At 45.9% G+C, this 21,973-nt stretch overlaps 1 protein-coding gene across 1 annotated transcript in view; it reads left to right on the plus strand.

The window, feature by feature from the left end:
• Positions 1-257: 257 nt before the first annotated feature.
• Positions 258-21,973, plus strand: part of LOC137543903 (zinc finger protein 605-like) — a gene marked incomplete at its 5' end in the record, with an annotated part of 36,075 nt that continues 14,359 nt past the window's right edge. Inside the window, 4 exons of the mRNA XM_068264973.1 lie at positions 258-437; positions 557-654; positions 761-1,037; positions 9,570-10,106. Coding sequence (XP_068121074.1) covers positions 258-437; positions 557-654; positions 761-1,037; positions 9,570-10,106 — 1,092 coding nt within the window. The remainder of the gene's footprint in view (positions 438-556; positions 655-760; positions 1,038-9,569; positions 10,107-21,973) is intronic.

The raw sequence follows: 21,973 nt of genomic DNA on the forward strand, positions 1-21,973 counted from the left end.
GTCTTCAGATCAGAACATTGAGACTTTATTATGCAGAACACATTTTGTGGAAGGAAGACACACTTCTCTAGGTCAACTGTGCTTGCAAGCACTTTGCAAACATACTATGATAAAGTACAAGTAAAGAAACATATATGATGATAGAAATATGTCAACTGAACATGTGGTTTGGGGGTAATGGTCCATCTACCTGCTGAAGTATTCTGTACTTTATTACAAACCCTGTCCCTGTTCCATGTCTCGCTGTGCCATTGCAGGAGGAGGGGATCTGGAAGGAGAGAAGGATCAGAACAAGAACATTGTAAGGAAGGATGCGAAGGGCTGTAAGGTAGAGAAGAAAGAGGAAGATGTGGTGGAGGAGGGGCAGTGTATAGAAGCACACAAGGAGCTCTACAAGGACACCATGATGGAGAATCAGCTGCCCCTCACATCACCGGGTAAGAGGAGACTTTCATTTCTTGTAAAGGAGAGAGCAATACAGAGGATTCACCTAGATCCTCCATCATGTGATAAATACATAGCAACAATGTACTCAGTCAGTGTGTGTTTCCTACAGATGGATCCAGTAACAGAAACCCACCAGAGAGATGTACAGGTCCTCTTTGTTCTTGGGATTGTCCACAGGAAGATCTCACCACCCCTCACCATTATCAGGTAGGTGGAACTTGATATCTAGAGCTAGAAGTGACTTCAGACAATCTGAGGTTATGTTCTTCACCTGGAAGATTTTATTTTCAGCTTTATTATTTTGTGTATTTAGGCAAAAGAGCTGAGATACATGAAGCCCGAGGAAGAAGAGACATATGTGATGGGTGTTCAGCAGTCTATGGAGAAGGGGGACATGATGAGGACAATTAAAGAGGAAGAAGAGGAGATCTATGAGGGTTATGATCAGCAGTCTATGGAGGAGGGTGACATCATGACGTTAATTATAAAGGAGGAAGAAGAGACGTATGTGATGAGTGATCAGCAGTCTACAGAGGAGGCTGACGGCATGAGGACAGTTAAAGAGGAAGAAGAAGACCTAAAAAACTGGGGTAAATCTCATTTTCTAAAATTTATTATCTATCAAATATGTGCACACTGGACAATGTACTGGTGACATTAAGTCAATGACTGAGGAAGGTTGCTGTAAAGGAATGTCGCCTGTGAGTGATCATTGCCCAATTTCTCAGGTGATAGTGCAGGGCCAACACTACAGATATATTGCTAGTGACATGTTCTGTTGCTATGGGGGTGGTTGGAAGGTAGGTTTGGCATACAATTGACATCACGCGGTGATGGGGTAAGTGGAAAGAATAATGCACCCGGCCAGTGATTGGGGACACTTTAAATATCTAGACGTACATTAAGAAATACTGGAATATATAGTATAGTCTAGAGAGTATACTCTCTAGACTCACTCCCATCCCTCTCCACCACCGCACCATCCTCCCATCAGCCTGCTCTTCAACTAGCCAGAACCGTTCTCCCTCAACTAACCAGAACCGTCCCTTAAGCATGTCTGCACGGCAGATCTACATATTTACTGCGAACAAGGTTTTTCTCTGTTGTGTATCACCACTGTACTACATTATGTTTGATGTATGCTACCTGTTATCTCTGTTGCCTGTCCTTTTCTGTACCTGCTTGTGCCAAGCCCAATTCCGAGCACGACCAAGTCGTGCTTGGCGATAAATAAAATGATTCTGATTTCTAAATGTGGATGTCTTAGCCATTAACGTCATGGAGAACTAAGGCCACTAAGACCACCACTGCAGTGGGCTAAAGAGAATTAAAATACCCCACTACTGAAAAATAATATGCTAAGTACAATATTGCCTTCATAAAACAAAAGGCGTTCGCGAACCTCCGCAAACGTTCGCGAACTTACGAACTTTCGCGAACCGCAATAGACTTCAATAGGGAGGCGAACTTTGAAAACTAGAAACATTTATGCTGGCCACAAAAGTGATGGAAAAGATGTTTCAAGGGGTCTAACATCTGAGTTTTTGCATGGATGAGTGGGATAGACGCCAAAAGTCCCGGGGAAAAATCTGGATTTGACGCAGCGTTTTAAGGGCAGAAATCACATTGCTTGCTAAATTGGAGGCCAAAAGTACTTTAAAACATCTTGCAAGTGTATACGTCAATCAGGGAGTGTAATTAGTTAACTGCTTCACACTGACACACCAAACTCAATGTGTAACGCACCGCAAACAGCTGTTTGTGTTGTGACGGCCATGCTGGACTGGTGCGCACCATGGCGAGAGTGCAGGCGATAGTGGTTTTCAAGCCCATATGGTCGCCAGGCTGAGGTAGCTCAATGACAGAACAACAGTGACTGTCCAGCTGATCGAATTTGGTCTGGTGTGCTACCCCCCGAGACACACATATAGCCGGCGGTCATTGCTTCATTGCGGTACGCAAGCCCCTTCACCGCGGCAAAGTAATGATCACGAAGGGGAATTGACACATGTACATGCCTTTTATTTTGTTGTTGCAGCCGCCCGCAATGCAGCCAGAAAAATTAGGCAGGCATGTACACGCACCAGAAAAATTATTATAGCGGCCGCTGCTAGCAGCGTCCTTCAAAATTCAGGAATCCGCCTGGAGTCCTGGACCCTGTTTTCGGAAGGCCTCAGAGTCCACCAGCTGGTATGGTATCAGCTGGCGGGATAACAGTTCTGCCAAGCCAGCTGTGAGACGCCGGGCAAGGGGGTGACTGGCAGACATTGGCATTATTCCGCTCAAAGATTGCCCTCATGGACACCTGGCTGTTGCTGTGGGCAGAGGAGCAGGAACCGCTCAAGGTGAGAGGCGGAGTGGAGGAGGTTGGCTGTGATTGTGAAGGTGCAAGGGAGAAAGCGGCTGAAGAAGATGATGCACCTGAAGGAGGAAAAGGAGAAGGAGGAAAAGGAAAAGGAGAAGGAGGGTGGCTTTGCTTTTGTGTGCTGCTTTTGCTCAGGTGGTCTTCCCATTGCAGTTTGTGCCTTTTCAGCATGTGCCTTCATAAGGCAGTTGCCACGGCTCAATTTTTGGTGGCAGAGAGTACAGATGGCATTGCTCTGATCTTTGGCATACACACTAAAAAATTTCCACACCACTGAGCCACCCTGGGGTGTGGGCACTATGGTGGCGTCAGCAGCTGACGTTGAAGGGCATGTTGGCTGGGTGTACATTATTATTATTATTATTATTATTTATTAGATTTATATAGCTAACATATTACGCAGCACTGTACAATAAATAAGGTTACAGACAATGATAACAGGGGTGACAGAACAATACAGGTAATAGCAAAAAGATACACAACACAATGCAGACAGTAGTACAATGCCAGATTATAAACTGGAGTGGTAGTGGTAACAAGTTCCAAATACATAGGTGGCTATACATGGCACCGGACACTGCCACCAGCTGTTTCTGACGACGAGCTCCCCCTGCTTCTTTCAGCAACTCGTCTCCTCCTACTCCTCTCTGACTCCCCCTCTGAACTGTCCCCTTGGTCATCGTGTCTCTTAGTATCCCATGTGGCATCCATGGCAGTATCATCATCATAATCATCCTCCAAAGCTTCGCTTGTATCAGACACCTCCAAAACTGCACCAACAGCAGGTACTTAATCATCCACCTCCTCACACCTTACGTCCATAGTGTTGCATAACTCAGACATATGAGGTGGTGTAACTTGCTTAGTGCCTACATCTTGTAACAATAATGGCTGTGAATCAGTGATTTCCCCACCAAATACCTCCTGCAAAGTGTAAAATGTAGCGGATGTGGTACTTGGAGTAGCGCTGGTGGCTGCGGAAGATGAGGTGTTCTGTGTTAAATAGTCAACCACGTCCTGACAATCTTGGGAGTTGATGGGACGTGCCTTCTTCTGAGCACTGTACTTTGGGCCAGGGACGCACGAAATCACATCAGCACGACCTCGAACAGACCTGCCAGGTGGCCTGCCTCTAGGTCTGCCCTTGCCTCTGCCTCTACCTGTTTTGTCCATATCGGGGTCGATGAAGTGAAAGGTATGCACTGACTTGACTAATACAATGTGCAGTCACACAGTTGCAGTGAAAGGTAGTAGTGACTGGTATTACAATACATTGTGCAGCTGTCACACAGGTGCAGTTAACAGGTATGCACGGACTGGTATACTAAACAGCGTGCGGTCACACAGGTGCAGTGAACAGGTAGCAGTGACTGGTATTACAATACAATGTGCAGCTGTCACACAGGTGCAGTGTACATGTATGCAGGGACTGGTATTACAATACAATGTGCAGCTGTCACACAGGTGCAGTTAACAGGTATGCACGGACTGGTATACTAAACAGCGTGCAGTCACACAGGTGCAGTGAACAGGTATGCAGGGATTGGTATTACAAATGTGCACCTGTCACACACAGGTACCGTGAACAATTGCAATGACTGGTGGTATATTACACTGCTTGCGCTCACGTAGGTAGGTAGGTGCACTGAACAGTGAACAGGTGCAGTGATTGGAATTACAAATGTGCATCTGCCTGTCACACACACACACAGGTACCCTGAACAGGTGCAATGACTGGTGGTATTAACAATGCGTGCGCAGACGTAGGTATAGGTAGGTAGGTGCACTGAACAGTGAACAGGTGCAGTGATTGGAATTACAAATGTGCAGCTGCCTGTCACACACACACAGGTACCCTGAACAGGTGCAATGACTGGTGGTATTAACAATGTGTGCGCTCACGTAGGTATAGGTAGGTAGGTGCACTGAACAGTGAACAGGTGCAGTGATTGGGATTACAAATGTGCAGCTGCCTGTCGCACACACAGGTAGTCGCTGAATGTGCTGGGCCTGGCAGTGGCACAGTAGGAATTACCAAGGCTGTCTATGCAACACAAGTGTCTGTGGGACACACACACACACAAAAAATAGATCACAAGAACAAGATTAGCTCTCAAGAGCTGTTGATGGGTGCTTTTTTAGCAATAGGAATCAGCAAGGAGCAAGCTAACAAGCCTACAAGAGCCTAACTAAGCTTTCCCTATAGCTCTCTCTGCAACAGCTCTCCCTTCTCTAATTACTGCAGGCACACGAGTGAGTCCAATGCCTGTTGCTGCCTGCCTTTTATAAGGGGGGGGGGGGGTTCCAGCAGGGAGTGTAGCACCTATACACTGGCTAGTCTATACTGTGGCACCTATACACTGGCTAACCTGTCCTGTGGCACCTATAGCTGGCTGTATAGCTATAGTGTCATTGTGACATCACTTCCTGGCGGCCAGCGTTACTAGGCAACACTCATTGCCTCTTCCCTGCGGCTAACCACGCAGCAATACAATGCGGTGAGGCCGAATGTAATCAGAAAGTACTTGAGGAGGGGGCAGCAAGAGGAGGAGGGGGAAGGGAGCGGAGTAGGTAACAGCAGCGGCGAGGGGGATCTGGAGGCTGCGGCACCTATACACTGGTTAACCTGTACTGTGGAACCTATACACTGGCTAACCTGTACTGTGGAACCTATACACAGGCTAACATGTACTGTGGCACCTATGCACTGGCTAACCTATACTGTGGCACCTTTACACTGGTTAACCTCTCCTGTGGCACCTATACACTGGTTAACCTGTCTTGTAGCACCTATACACTTGCTAACCTGTCCTGTGGCAGCTATACACTTGCTAACCTGTCCTGTGGCAGCTATACACTGGCTAACCTGTCCTGTGGCAGCTATACACTGGCTAACCTGTCCTGTGGCAGCTATACACTGGCTAACCTGTCCTGTGGCAGCTATACACTGGCTAACCTGTCCTGTGGCAGCTATACACTGGCTAACCTGTCCTGTGGCAGCTATACACTGGCTAACCTGTCCTGTGGCAGCTATACACTGGCTAACCTGTCCTGTGGCAGCTATACACTTGCTAACCTGTCCTGTGGCAGCTATACACTTGCTAACCTGTCCTGTGGCAGCTATACACTGGCTAACCTGTCCTGTGGCAGCTATACACTGGCTAACCTGTCCTGTGGCACCTATATACTGGCTAACCTGTCCTGTGGCACCTATATAATGACTAACCTGTCCTGTGGCAGCTATACACTGGCTAACCTGTCCTGTGGCACCTATACACTGGCTAACCTGTCCTGTGGCACCTATATACTGGCTAACCTGTCCTGTGGCACCTATATACTGACTAACCTGTCCTGTGGCAGCTATACACTGGCTAACCTGTCCTGTGGCACCTATACACTGGCTAACCTGTCCTGTGGCACCTATATACTGGCTAACCTGTCCTGTGGCACCTATATACTGGCTAACCTGTTATGTGGCACCTATATACTGGCTAACCTGTCCTGTGGCACCTATATACTGGCTAACCTGTCCTGTGGCACCTATACACTGAATAACATGTACTGTGGCACCTATACACTGGCTAACCTATCCTGTGGCACCTATACACTGGCTAACCCGTCCTGTGGCACCTATAGCTGGCTGTATATCTATATGGAAACCACAGATATCTTAGTCGATCTGCCCGCTAGATGTATGTGCATTTTAAGTCCATCATGAATTTTTCTTTCCTAAAAAAAGTTTATTGCTATGTATTCAGCTTCACACAAGCAGGAAGTTACCTCCATGTATCACTTCAATCAGTGACTGAATATGGAAGTCCTGTTCCTATATAAGATTCCTAGTGGTTCTGGTTCTCCAAGACATTACTGGGTAAGGTTTAATACATTTTTTTAGCAGTAGCAGTGGTCAGCCACCGTGACAGATCTCGCCAAAAAGTAATTACCACTAACAAATGAGGAGGAGATACTGTACACCATATGAAAGGCCCATCTCTATTCCTCATTATAGCATCATAGTACCAACAAATGAGGAGGAGATACTGTACACCATATCAGGGCTGTGGAGTCGGTACGAAAATCCACCGACTCAGACTCCTCAGTTTAGAATTCCACCGACTCCTCGACTCCGACTCCTCTAATTTGCATATTACAATCTTGTTGATTGAAAGTATGTAACATGAAAGTCGTCTCTTAGCTGCCACCGCTTAGGAATTTTAAAAGACAACTGAAGTGAGAAGGATTTGGGGACTGCCATATTTATTCCCTTTAGTCCTAGACTAAAACTAGTCCTTGGTAAGAGTATTTGTAAAAGGTACAGGGCGTAACAAAGAACATCTATCAGGCCCTAGGCAATGTAACTGTGAGTACGTGTAAGAGTGATGTGCAGGTACTCTGCAGGAGAATGAGGCGATTCTTCCTCTATTACACATTCTTCATGCACAATCTGAACCAGGTTTATGGGTGATACACAACACCTCTGTGTTCAATGTGCACAACATTCTCAGTGGATTCCCTGCAGCTCTGTGGGGAGTGCATATGTAGAGTATAGTACTACTGTGTAACAAAGTAAACCTGAGACAGATGAAATTAAAGTTTTATACATACCTGGGGCTTCCTCCAGCCCCCTTCAGGCTAATCAGTCCCTCGCTGTCCTCCTCCGCCACCTGCATCTTCTGCTATGAGTCCAGGTACTTGAGCCAGTCTGGCGTAGTGCGCATGCACACACTCCGCCAGGAGCGCACTACACCTGCGCAGCACTATTGCACAGGTGCAGAACGCTCCTGGCTGTGGAAGCGGCATGCTGCAGGACTGTGCTGACTGGCTGAATTACCAGGACTCATAGCAGAAGATCCAGGTGGTGAAGGTGGACAGCGAGGGACTGATTAGCCTAAAGGGGGTTGGAAGAAGCCCCAGGTATGTATAAAACTTTACTTTTCATCCTTCTCAGGTACCATTTTTAATTCGTAGTCACCAAACCAAATTTTAACAACATATCAAATTATTTGATTTCATGAGCAAAGAGAGTGCGTATATTTGCATTAATCAGAATCAACGCAGAATTATTTCCATCTCATTGACCATCTCTATTAGTGACACGGCTACACATCAGGCTTTATTCTTACAGCATAGATGTTATTTAATATATATAAGAGGTTCCTGTGTACACATCATATAGACAGTCACAATAAGATGTGTATATCTGACTTTAAAAATATGGGGACTGCTTTACTGAAGCAGCACAAGTAACTCATTTTGATTGGTTTATTTCATTTTTGTGGACTAAGCACAGCTATTACTGTATGTATAAATTATTTATGATGACTATCATCTGAGAAATAGAACATTTTATCATATTTTCTATTTGAATTACAGTTTAAATTCATTAAGAGTCGGAGTCGGTGCATTTTTTTCCGACTCCGACTCCAGGCACCCAAAATTGCCCCGACTCCACGACTCCGACTCCACAGCCCTGCATCATATGAAAGGCCCATCTCCATTCCTCAGTATAACATCATAGTGCCAACAAATGAGGGGGAGATACTGTACACCATATGAAAGGTTCATCTCCATTCCTCAGTGTAACATCATAGTGCCAACAAATGAGGGGGAGATACTGTACACCATATGAAAGTCCCATCTCCATTCCTCAGTATAAAATCATAGCACCAACAAATGAGGAGGAGATACTGTACACCATATGAAAGGCCCATCTCCATTCCTCAGTATAACATCATAGTACAAACAAATGAGGAGGAGATACTGTACACCATATGAAAGGCCCATCTCCATTCCTCAGTATAACATCATAGCACTAACAAATGAGGAGGAGATATTGTACACCAAATGAAAGGCCCATCTCCATTCCTCAGTATAACACCCTAGCACCAACAAATGAGGAGATACTGTACACCATATGAAAGGCCCATCTCCATTCCTCAGTATAATATCATAGCACCAACAAATGAGGAGGAGATACTGTACACCATATGAAAGGCCCATCTCCATTCCTCAGTAGTACCAACAAATGAGGAGGAGATACTGTACACCATATGAAAGGCCCATCTCCATTCCTCAGTATAACATCATAATACCAACAAATTAGGAGGAGATACTGTACACCATATGAAAGGCCCATCTCCATTCCTCAGTATAACACCATAGCACCAACAAATGAGGAGGAGATACTATACACCATATGAAAGGCCCATCTCCATTCCTCAGTATAACATCATAGTACCAACAAATGAGGAGGAGATACTGTACACCATATGAAAGGCCCATCTCCATTCCTCAGTATAACATCATAGTACCAACAAATGAGGAGGAGATACTGTACACCATATGAAAGGCCCATCTCCATTCCTCAGTATAACATCATAATACCAACAAATTAGGAGGAGATACTGTACACCATATGAAAGGCCCATCTCCATTCCTCAGTATAACACCATAGCACCAACAAATGAGGAGGAGATACTATACACCATATGAAAGGCCCATCTCCATTCCTCAGTATAACATCATAGTACCAACAAATGAGGAGGAGATACTGTACATCATATGAAAGGCCCATCTCCATTCCTCAGTATAACATCATAGTGCCAACAAATGAGGAGGAGATACTGTACACCATATGAAAGGTCCATCTCCATTATATGACCTATGAATGACATCACTGTTCCACAATATCCCATAGCTAGTTTGTTTGTGCCACATCTATGACTATACGAAATATAACTGTATAATTTTCCTCCAGCAGGGGGAGACGGTGTTGTGAGCAATATAATGGAATCTCGTAGGTCACATCTGGATGATGTAGCAGAAGATAATGGTGTCACACAATGTTTTACAGAAGAAAATTTCATGTCTGGAAATACACAACACAGGGGTCAGAGTACAGATAGAGGAACAGATGCATCTAATCTAAAGGAATCTTCTTGTACATCACATCATGCCACACATACAGAATATCAAAGATCAGCATATCCTGAATGCAGCAAACCTGAAGCATCACTTTCTGCGCATCAGAAAAAACAGTCACCTAAGCCGCAATGGTCATGTTCAGAGTGTGGGAAATATTTCACTAAGAAATCAGTTCTTTATGTACATCAGAGAATTCACACAGGAGAGCGTCCTTTTTGCTGTTCAGAGTGTGGGAAATGTGTCAGTCGGAAGGGAGAGCTTCGGACACACATGAGAAGTCATACCGGAGAGCGTCCTTATGCCTGTTCAGAATGTGGGAAAAGTTTCATTCAGAAAGGAGATCTCCTTATACACCAAAGAGTTCACACAGGTGAGCGGCCTTATTCCTGTTCAGAGTGTGGGAAATCCTTCACACAAAAAGGAGATCTGCTAAGACATCAGAAAAACCACACAGGTGACCGTCCTTATTGCTGTTCAGAATGTGGGAAATGTTTCATTGAAAAAAGACATCTTCTTGCACACCAAAATACACACACAGGTGAGCGGCCTTTTTCATGTTCAGAGTGTGGGAAAAGTTTTCTTTGGAAATCAAATCTTGTTACACACCAAAAAATACACACAGGTGAGCGGCCTTATTCATGTTCGGAGTGTGGGAAATGTTTCTATGAGAAAGCTAAACTTGTTAGACATCAGAGCGTTCACACAGCCGATGGTCCTTTTTGCTGTTCAGTATGTGGGAAATGTTTTGGTCTGAAAGGATATTTTATTAGACATCAGAAAAATGCACACAGGTGAACACCCTTAGGCCTCTTTTCCACGGACTGTTGATAGGCAGTGAAATGCCTCTCAAAATCTCACAACTGCTCACTGAAGCCTGGTAACTGCTTGTTGCTGCCTGGTATCTGCTCACTGCTGCCTTGTAACTGATTGCCGAACACACAGTTCAACAGTCCGTGGAAAAGAGGCCTAAATCCTATTCAGAGTGTGGGAAATGTTATATTTACAAAGGTGATCTTCTTATACACCAAACAAAAGCATGCAGGTGAGCGTCCTTTTTCTTGTTTGGAGTGTGGGAAATGCTTCCTGTGTAAAGGAACAATATTTGTACATCAGAAAAGTCATACAGGGGACCGGCCGTATTCCTGTTCAGAGTGTGGGAAATGCTTCAATGAAAAAAGAAGCCTTCCTGCACACCAGAGAAGCCACCCAGGCGAGCATCCGTTTGTCTGTGAAGTTGCTGTAAAGGCTTCTGGATAGACTTACACTTAGCCGGATAATGGACTGTTTGCTGGAAACTGACCTGTTTATGGGTCCCATGTTATCTGTAGGATCTGTTCACGTCCATTTTGAATATTTCAGTTGTGGTAGCGGAATGCAAAGCTTCGCCTCAGGCTGGATTCACAACGGATGAGATGTACAAATCACTGTGGCTGTCCATATATCTGTGGTCTTCGCACTGGTAAAACCAGAAAAGGACACGCGGATATCGGGAGCCCAATCTAGTGTAATATCAATTTGTCATGGTAGATAAGTTAAGCTAATAAAATGGATACTCACAAAGGAGGGTTGCCACCAGATGCAGCCACTCATATAGACATGTGGTGAAGTTCCGTCCCCACTCAGCCCATCAGATGTAGAGGTTTGGTCGCTCTCCAGAAAAAAATTGTACATCACAATAGAACTGTGCGGTACAGACCCTACAGGGTATTTTGGACTAGACAAAGGTGGGAGGGACCCAATGGGACAAAACCCAATCTAGAAAGATCTATATATAAAAAAAACTCACGAGGAGTGTATTTATAAAAAGATTTCTATAAACTTTATTTCATGAGCACTGTGACAACGCGTTTCTCAGCATCAGCTGCTTCTTCAGGTCAAGTATGTGCCTTAAAGATACAAATAAAAGGTAGCTCTCAGACCCAGAGAAACATAATGAAAGTAAAATTACAAAAAAGTGTATACAAAATGTATTTAAAATTACATAAACAAATGACTACATATTACATTCCAACATAATCGATTGGTTGGTTCATCAATGTGGATATAAATAAATAAAAGATCTTAACAACAACATCTCTAATGTTGGACATAAAATTAGAAATCATCTTTGAAATTCTTTAACCTCTTGAGGACCGTGGTGTTAAACCCCCCCTAGTGGCCAGGACATTTTTATTAAAATGGCCACTGCACTGCTCACGCCAATTGGCCTGGAGCAGTCGGCAAGTAGTTAAACAAATGACTACATATTATATTCCACCATAATCGATTGGTCAGATTAACCAATGTGGATATAAGCAAATAAAAGATCCTTTTAACAACATCTTCCATGTTAGATCCAATTTTAATAATATGATAAAATGCTAAAATTTCAAAAAAGCATAACTTTGTCAGAGGGTAATCTAACCCTTCAAACCGCAAACTATAACAATTATCACGTACATACATAAGTATAGCAAGACTCACAAAGTATACATAGATAAATACATGAGAAAGGTATTGTAAACAAAATAGGTGTATGGGCCCTTAAGATATTCTGTAGATGTACCATGTTATATAAGAATAAGCAGCGGAGGGAGGAAAGGGGAGTAGCCAATTGAGAATGGGGGTGGGGGGAAAGTGTATCAAGATAGCCCATTGTAAGAAACTTTCATTAAGTTTCTCTGGGTCTGAGAGCTACCTTTTACTTGTATCTTTAAGGCACATTTTTGACCTGAAGAAGCGTCTGATGCCGAGAAACGCGTTGTCACAGTGCTCATGAAATACAGTTTATAGAAATCTTTTTATAAATACACTCCTTGTGAGTTTTTTTATATATAGATCTTTCTAGATTGGGTTTTGTTCCCATTGGGCACCTCCCACCTTTATATATCTGTAGTGTCCATAGTAACAGACATGTCGTTGATACTATACCAGAAAACATGTGACTTTGCATTCAACGGCTATAACAGATAAGTGAAAAGCAGCACATGTGTGGATAAATCCTAGTTGCAGGGTTAAATAATTAACTTATCCAAGGTAATTCGTCCTGGCAGTTGATCGCTCTGACCCTCTGGGTATTGCAGCCGTGGCAAGTTTGTTTTTCAAATTTTGTCCGAGGCTCTGGCCACACCCATCTGTATTGCGGCCATGTTTCTGAAATCTGACGAAGCTCTTTGGAAACCTCCACCTGTGTTGCCATGGCCTGCACCCGGCCCGGCAGCCACCAATGAGGCTGAGGCTGCTGAGCTGGGGGCGAGCCATGGCAACACAGGTGTAGGTTTCCTAAGAGCTTCGTCAGATTTCAGAAACATGACCGCAATTGCGCACCCAAGGAGAGAGGTGGAGCGTCACCTGAGTCCCGATTATGTTTTATCAACTAAACATTTAACTCTGAATATTGCCCCCCCTCGAATTTGCAACATTAGTCTGACTGAAAGGCTCTGTTATTTTATACTGGAGGGTGTCTGATATCAGTTGTGCATCAGCTTAAAGAAAGGTGTGAACAAAAGCAACTAATCAGGCTTCAGAAGAATCCTGGTGGGCGGAGCACTAGCAGAACATTCATGCTGTGATTGGATGGAGAGAAGCTTTATTAATATTCACCTGTGAGGGATGCACAGAGCACCTAGTTAAAGGACAACTGAAGTGAGGGGCATATAGCATATTTATTTCCTTTTAAGCAATACCAGTTGCCTGGCTGTCCTGCTGATCTTCTGCCTCTAATACTTTTAGCCATAGAACCTTAACAAGCATGCACCAGACCAGGAGTTTCTGACATTATTGTCAGATCTGACCAGATCTGACCTGCATGCTTGTTTCTGGTGTTATTCAGGCACTATTGCAGCCAAATAGATCAGCAGGATGCCAGGCAACTGGTATTGTTAAAAGGAAAAAAATATGGCAGCCTCCATATACCTCTCACTTCAGTTTTTCAGAGAGAGATACTTGTGGTGAGTACACACCTTACATCAACTGCAAAAATAGTTACCATACATGATGGTGGTGCAGCATCCAGAGAATCAGTCCATCAATCAAATGTAAGAGAGAAAAACTGACTTACCTCCGCACCTCCATCATGACGTGTGCCTGATAAGTATCATTGTTGTTCACTTTTTTTCAACTGCATGTAATCATTTTACTGGATATCATTAAAAGTTGTTCGTTTTAAGGCTATGGTGAGCTACCTCTCACTTCAGTTGTCCTTTAACCTACCTGGCGTTTTGATTCCGCACGGCCGCGGGAGGGTTTTTTTTTTACCTAATTTTTTTTTCATGTAGGTAGCCTACTCTCCCTGCTCCCTGCTCTCTCCCTCCCACCCTTCCGATCGCTGCCGTCGTGAATACCTATCAGGAAATCCCGTTCTGAACGGGATTTCCTGCAGGACTTCCCCCGTCGCCATGGCGATGAACAGAATGACGTCGTGACGTCACAGGGAGACCCGATCCCCCCATAGCGCAGCCTGGCGGTGATTGGCCGGGCTACGCAAGGGGTCTGCGGGGGGCCCTCTTTCGCGGCGGATCAGTGCCAAACGGCGGCGATCGGGTAAGACACGCAGCTAGCAAAGTGCTAGCTGTGTGTATAAAAAAAAATGTATGCAAATCGGCCCACCAGGGCCTGAGCAATCCACCGCGGCGTTAATGGACGAGCTGATCTCGTCCGTAACGCCCAGGTGGTTAAGTTAGGGTGAATCACAATCACTAAACTGAAAGGAACTGAAAAGCATTGTTACCAAAAAGCAATGCAAGAAATTGGTGACTCGGCATTATCAGACTGGTCCGATCTGTACGTAATCCATATGCTGCACTGTACTAACTCCTAGCGGGTGCATATTTGTGTACTTTGTATCTGTAAATTCCTTTTTTTTAATAATGTATTTTTGTTATATAAAGTAAACTTTATTTAATAAGCCTTTTTTTTCCTCTATAAATATTTCTGCACTGAGGTATCGTTCTTTTATTAAAAACAATATATAAAAGAAAATGTGTTGAATCTCTGAATACTCGAACTAGGAATTAAAGAATTCCTGTTTACCTGAACCGCTGTATTCTGTGTAGAATTTGTGATATCGCTTCCTGCACTTCCTGAGGTGGTACAATCCGTTCCAGAACTCAAATCAGCAGCATCCTGTCAGGGTTCTCGCAACCTGTCTGGGTTCTATTGATCCCGTCACTGGTATCAAGGAGCAAGCAGCCCCAGGACGTGGGGTGTAAGCAGGCATGGGTCTTCCCCAGCGCATCCCATAAGGGATGATGGGCCATCACCCCCCAGTGGGTGGCGGACTACTTTGCTGCCTGGCGCCTGCCAGGTCACGACCCCCAGGACTACAGCACCAGTGACGGGAAGAACAGAGGATACCTGACGGGATAGGAGGGATCTCGAGTAGAGCGGACCATTGGGCCAAGACAGTCTAGCAGGACAGGACCTGCAGAACAGGTAGACCTAACCAATAGGGATCCCAGGAAGGATACAGACAGGCAGTAGTTCCCAGGATGGGATTGGACAGGCAGGATACACCCGGGGAGGGAGCTGACTGAGGGGCTCCCAGGAGGGCAGCGGATAAGCAGGGAGAATCCCAGGTAAGGAACTGACAGCTAGGATCCCAGGAGGGGTACCAACTGACAGGGTAATTCCTGGAGAAGCCTGATAGAGTACCTCAGGGAAGAGAGCTGACAGGCTAGGAACCCAGGAGGGTAACTGGCAGGCAAGGGGAAACACGGTGATGCTGCAGGTGACTGAAGAGCTCTCGGGGAGAGTTGGCAGACTGAGGGAAACCCAGGGATACTGCAGGTGACTGGAGAGCTCCCAGAGGGAACTGGGAGGCTGAAGGAATCCCAGGAATACTGCAGGGGACTGGAGAGCTCCAGTAGGGAGCTGGCAGGCTGAGGGAAACCAAGGTATACTGCAGGTGACTGGAGGGCTCCCAGAGGGAACTGGGAGGCTGAAAGAATCCCAGGAATACTGCAGGTGACTGGAGAGCTCCAGGAGGGAGCTGGCTGAGGGAAACCCAGGGTTGCAGCAGGTGGTAGGTGGAAGTTCCTAGAGGAGAACAGGCAGGCTGAGGGAATCCCCGGGAATGCCGAGGACAGGGAAGTGAGGCTGGAGACAGCAGGGATCCAGGGAAATGACTGCAGGGAGACGGACAGGGAACCAGGAATAACTGACAGGGAATTTAGGGATCCTGGTTAGGCAGGGCAGGATTGCAGGCATACAGGCCGGCAAGAGGGATTAGACAAGGGATCTTGGAAGGGAGATCCTGGTTGAGGGAAATCCAGTAAGGAGGACAAACAGGAAAGGGAAGAGGGAACAGTGGCGGAATGTTGTGGCTGTGACCAGGGATACAACAGCATCCATCTGTGACAGTGCAGGGTTTAAATACCCTGCCTCTCAATTAAAGGATACCACAACTGACATGTGGCATAATGAGATAGACATGGGTATGTACAGTGCCTAGCACACAAATAACTATGCTGTGTTCCTTTTTTTCTTTCTCTGCCTGAAAGAGGTAAATATCAAGTATGTAAGTGGCTGACTCAGACAGGAAGTGACTACAGTGATAAGAAATTCCAACTATAAAACACTTTCCTAGCAGAAAATGGCTTCTGAGAGCAAGAAAGAGATAAAAAAGGGGGAATTTCTTATCAGTGAGGGTCACACTGTAGTCACTTCCTGTCTGAGTCAGGACTGAGTCAGCCACTTACATACCTGATATTTACCTATTTCAGGCAGAGAAAGAAAAAAAGGAACACAGCATAGTTATTTGTGTGCTAGGCACTGTACATACCCATGTCTATCTCATTATGCCACATGTCAGTTGTGGTATCCTTTAAGCAGGGTGCAGTACTGCCTACCGCCACAGGGATAAACAGAGAGGAGGCGTGCGCGCGCCTAGCAACAGAGGATGCCAGACCTGGAAGCACATTGGGCTGGCGTCCTCCACCATGCTGGAGGACAGAAGACGTGAGGAGTTGCATGGGACTCAGCGGCTGGAGGGCTGCGATCATTGCCCTCCACTGCTCTGACAAGAGAGCCAGCGCAGGAGTGAGAAGAGGCAAGTGGCACAAACTATCGTGACACAACTGTTGCTACAATTTGTGATTTTTTTCTTTGTGTGTGTTGGCAACTGTCTGTGTAAAAAGGTAATAGACAATGGGCCGTCATCCCTAGCAGACGATGGACTACTTTGCTGCCTGGTGCCCACCAGGTCACGACCCCTAGGGCTGGCCCACCAGTGATGAGGAAAATAGGAGAGGTGGTTCCTGCAAACAGCTTGAATCACTGACAGGCGCTAAGCCGGTTAGTGAGCCTAAAGACATAGTGGACGCAAACCACGGAGTTAAGTGGTTTGCGCCCATACATCGCGCACAGCCCAGAGCAGTGCACATGCAGCCGGTAATAGTGCGCAGTGCAATGATAACGTTGCACCTGCTGCCCTGTGAACAAAAACGGCACATCGGCTGCCCTGAAGCGGCGCACTAATGCGCCATTTTGGGGGAACCCGATGCGCCATTGTTTACAGGGCAGTGGGTGTGACGTTATCGTCGCACCGCGCACTATTACCGGCTGCGCGCCACTTCCCTGGGCTGTGCACGATGTAGCTTTGTGGAGCTATTAGTGCCCGCAAAGTTACTTTTCAGGCACTAAGTTGCTGTTCACTCCGGTGCTATCAATTAGCGCCGGTTAGTGAATCAAGCCCAATAAGGGAAAGAGTGGACTAAAGTGACAGACCAGACTTACTGGACTGATGTAACAGGACTGACCAGGGCCGGATTTCAGGAGCCTGTAGGAAGAGGCATTCTGGCGCCCTAAACACAGGCCACATCCCCAACCCTGGCCTGCATGCAGGCCGTCAAATTGCTTTGGGGTGGGACCACAGGCTGGCAACTGAACTGTGTGCAGCTGGGAGACGCGATCATGGGCGGGCTGTGGTCGTGACAGCGGTCGCACTCCCAGCTTTTGTATTGCAAAATAGGGAAGTTCAGACACCCGCCTTTGCAGTATAAAACGCTTGTAGGCATGTGCCTACAGTGCCCTGCTTAATCCGGGTCTGAACCAGACAGATGATGGGAATGACAAATTACTGGACTGACAGGTAGCACGTGACAGGACTGACGTGGGTAACTGCACTGAGAGGACTGACTGTGCAGTGAGTGAACTGAGCGGAAAGATGGGACAAGAGGACTGTGACAGTCACAGATGGCGTGGCAACATGCCGCAGCTGCTGGGATGGAACATCACTAAGCAGTGATTGGCCATGGTTAAAATACCCTGGCCTTCGCACCTGTGTTGTAGTGTCCCCCCACCACTGCTACAAGGCTGGGGGAAAGACGCGAGCCATGCCACCCTGGGTGACTCCCAGTAGTGGCGTTCTAGAAGGCCAGCCTAGGACCAGCGAGAATAACCGCTCCATAATTGAACTGGAGATAACATTTTGCAGCTTGCTAGTATGTTACTGTAAATTTTTAAAAAGATCTGTGAGTGATGTAAATTTAACTTGTATCTATAGCATGTTTCTGAGCATGGTGTCAGTGATGGAAGAGACCATCAGGTCTGTAGGGGAGGCAGTGTTCTTAGTTGCATTCTGTAGCTCTCTGCCATGGCTACACATCTACTCCTAACAGCTAAAAGAAGGCCAGGTTTATGCGGTCAGGATGCCTCGCTGCAGCATGTTACATTTTCCAGCAGATGCCGTGCCCTCTTCCTGCACCAAGAGCAGCCACAGAGTCTGAGCTGAACATGCTCTCTGATCCATGGAGGAAGGAGAGCCAGGACTGGCCCTACCATGAAGCAACCTAATCACATAATTCAGGGTAGCAAGCTATAGGGTTCAGCGCAAGAAGCAGAAAGTGTCTTACTGCCCAGGAGAGTGAGGACATCCGAGAGAGAAAGAGAAGTCAAGCTGTGAGGGGAGAGCAGTGTCAGTGTGGTGGAAGGAGAGGAGGCAGTGCCAATGTGGAACCGTTTGCCCTCCTGCTTGTGAAGGAGCACAGAAAGCAACAAAAAGGTTTTTAGGAAGAGGATTCTGGAGGACACGGCCAACAGATGAGATATCCACCCACCAGCACTGACAGAAGGACACGTGCTTACAGCAGGACCCAGGAGCGTGAGTAGTTAGTTGTCTCTCCTCTACTGGCCCAGTGTTTTCTTGCTTGCTGGTGGCTTCAAAGGCATTTTATTGATACTTTGTGAAAAAATATTACCTAGGAGAAAAAGGGAATTGGATCAGGCCCAGAGAGAGAGGGTGAGCGAAGGGCAGGCAGGGTGGTTGACCAAGACACCAACAGCAGCATTCATTATGTCTTGTGCACCTTGTGGTGGTGAAGACGGCTGTCAGATGGTTTGCATGATCTGACTGAGGTCTGAGTGAGTGACTGTCACCTCCCCATACACTAAGCAGTGAGATGAGCTGCATTTTCTATGTGGGCTAATTGCTGAATTGTTAGGGTGATAGCCCCATTTCTTTTTTGGGGTGATTGCCATATTTCATATGTGGAGTGATTGCTACACTTCATATGTGGAGTATTATCTGCAAGTGAGATTTGGGGTTATTGCTGCATTTTCTATGTGGGGTGCTTGCCGCACTTCATATGTGGGATAACTAAGGCACTTCATACATGTAGTGATTTGCACACATCATATGTGTAGTGATTGCTGCACTTCATATGTGGGATTATTGCAGCACTTCATAAGTGGGGTGACTGCCACACTTCACATGTCAAGTGATTTCCGAACAGTGCAGGTTTTACATCCCACTTTATAACACAAACACTGAAACCACAAAGTCTTCTTTCTTCGGGTAGAGCATAGTGGGGTAACCAGCCCTGAGGAGAGCATGAGGATGAATTATTTCAGAAATAATGTCCTACCCTGATGGTCCAGCAGTAAAGCCTTATGTCAGCATGACAGGAACTCTTGTCAGCTCCTTCATTAGCCTGTTCAGAGGGAACATCTGTGTATTCCTGGGAGATAAGTGCAGAATGCAGATAATAAAAATTGAAGTGAAGAAGATATAAGATTACACCCAAAAACAGTGGGATGTGGTATGTAAATAATTGACTAGTGTGATATAAATACTTAATACCCAACAGCTAGTTCATATAAGATTACATTTCTAACTTGGATTAAAAGAAGAGGGGAAATAAATAATTGTAGAATTAACAAAAGGGGGTGCCACACTGAAGTCATGTTGGCTGCAGTTCCGCCATTGTCCATGTGGTGGCAGGCTCATATAATTTTAAATGGAACGCAAAAATAGGAAGTTATGGAGCAAAGGCAGGAAGTTGAATTTAAAAGGGAAGAGGACGAGAGACATTGCAAGGACTGCCAACAGAGCTGCGGAGGTGAGATATAATTTTAAATTTACATCCAGGCAGTAACCTCCACTCGCTCCGTGACCTCTCTCCCGTCACCACAAGCTGCTACTATTTATACAGAGATCATCAATCCCTTCCCATCAGTCTGTACCAGAGAACAGGATCGGTGTTCCAACTAACTAGCATACATTGACAGAATAGCATACATTTAAAGTGATATACCCCTTGTTAGTAGAATCAGTGTCCCCTTGCCCGCTCGCTTCGCTCGTTGGGCTGCGGGCTCGGTCCTCGCTTCGCTCGGACAACTTTTTATTCCAACTCTATGTCCACTTGGATAGTGGAGATTGCACACCAGCACACAGGCAGCTAACTGGGGTTGAAAAGGTTAATGCTGCTGATGGGTATTATGGGGTTAATGTATGCCCTGCATGACTTTGCACATGCTCAGTAGCATTTGTATGCTATTCTGTCGGGTATGCTAAAATGTTGGAATACCTGTGTTCCAACATTTTAGCATACCCGACAGAATAGCATACAAATGCTACTGAGCATGTGCAAAGTGATGCAGGTCATTCTTTAACCCCATAATGCCCATCAGCAGCATTAACCTTGCGAACACCGGTCCTAAACTTTTTGCTGCCTGAGGCAAACTTGTGAGGAAGCGCCCCCCGCCAATTTTCATCGCACATTACAGATGAGGTGCGACCAAGAGAAAAACACCCTCAGTATGGGTAGGCAGGTATCCAGGTAAAAGTGCCCCCTGTATAGGTAGCCAGTATAGTTGCCCCAGCATAGGTAGCTAATATAGTTGCCCCCAATATAGGTGCGACAATCCAGCCCCGCGATACCGTCGAGATCTGCTCCCGTTAGCGTACGCAGGAAGTACGGGCGCAGACGGACAACGAGACTGGTTGCTGGATCGTCGGAGGGAAGAAAGCAAAGGAAAAGGCGACAGAGCGTGCCAATCCCGTCTAATCTGCTCCCGTTAGCATACGCAGGAAGTACGGTGAACAGACTGACAATAAAGATTGGTCGCGCAGCTGCCGACAATATGTAATGGGACAAACATCCACCAATCCCGTATTACTAGGCCACTGTTGCCATGCAGGTCTCATGCACTAGAGACTGCTGGAGGCAAATTCACTGTGTGCGTAGTAAACGGTTAAGATCGGTTGGAGGTGCCCATACATGTACAATCCGGATTGTATATACAATCGGTAAACTCAAAAATATTGATTTCGCGCTGGAAATCGGGTAAGTACACTGCCACCACTCTCTCAGTTCAGGGAGGAAAGAGACTCCCGCAGTCACAATACGGTAGCCAGCCCAATCACGTTCAACAAGCTCCAATCACCGTTCGGGGAATAGTCACTTCCGACGGCTTAAAGACTGTGAGCAATGTGACGTTAAAGAGGAGCTGTTAGGTAAAGGGTCTCAGAGAAAATAAACACATATATCAGTAGCTAAAGATTGGCTGTACTTACATTACATATGCATTTCACTGTCCACGTTTGGATTTCACAGAATTTGTATATAGTATATGCAGAGATAGATGCTCCTGACAGCTCATGGCAGGCTCCATGTTTGTGAAGCCAAATGTGTCGTCATGTCCTGCCTGCTTCTGATCACAGATAAGCTGGTTCTTGAACAACACGGTGTGCAGTGAATATTAATGAGCCATGTGGCTAGGAACAATAGCTGACTCCTGCAGTGAAACTCTGCCCCGAGATTTATCAGTGTTTCGCGATGGACTGATTAGAAGCTCCTGTACCGTCTCATTAGCAGCCGAGGGGAGGGCCCCAGAATGCTTTGCAGTTTAGCTGCGGCTTGCGTCTTTATGGGTCTATATAACAGACTAAGATAAGCACACATCAAAGGTAACTGAAATGTTTATCTTCACTAATGGCTTTTGAGCTTCCTTCTAAACTGTTTAACACAGGAGAATAGA

This window comes from Hyperolius riggenbachi, unplaced genomic scaffold (assembly GCF_040937935.1).
Source record: "Hyperolius riggenbachi isolate aHypRig1 unplaced genomic scaffold, aHypRig1.pri scaffold_347, whole genome shotgun sequence".
Lineage (NCBI taxonomy): Eukaryota > Metazoa > Chordata > Amphibia > Anura > Hyperoliidae > Hyperolius > Hyperolius riggenbachi.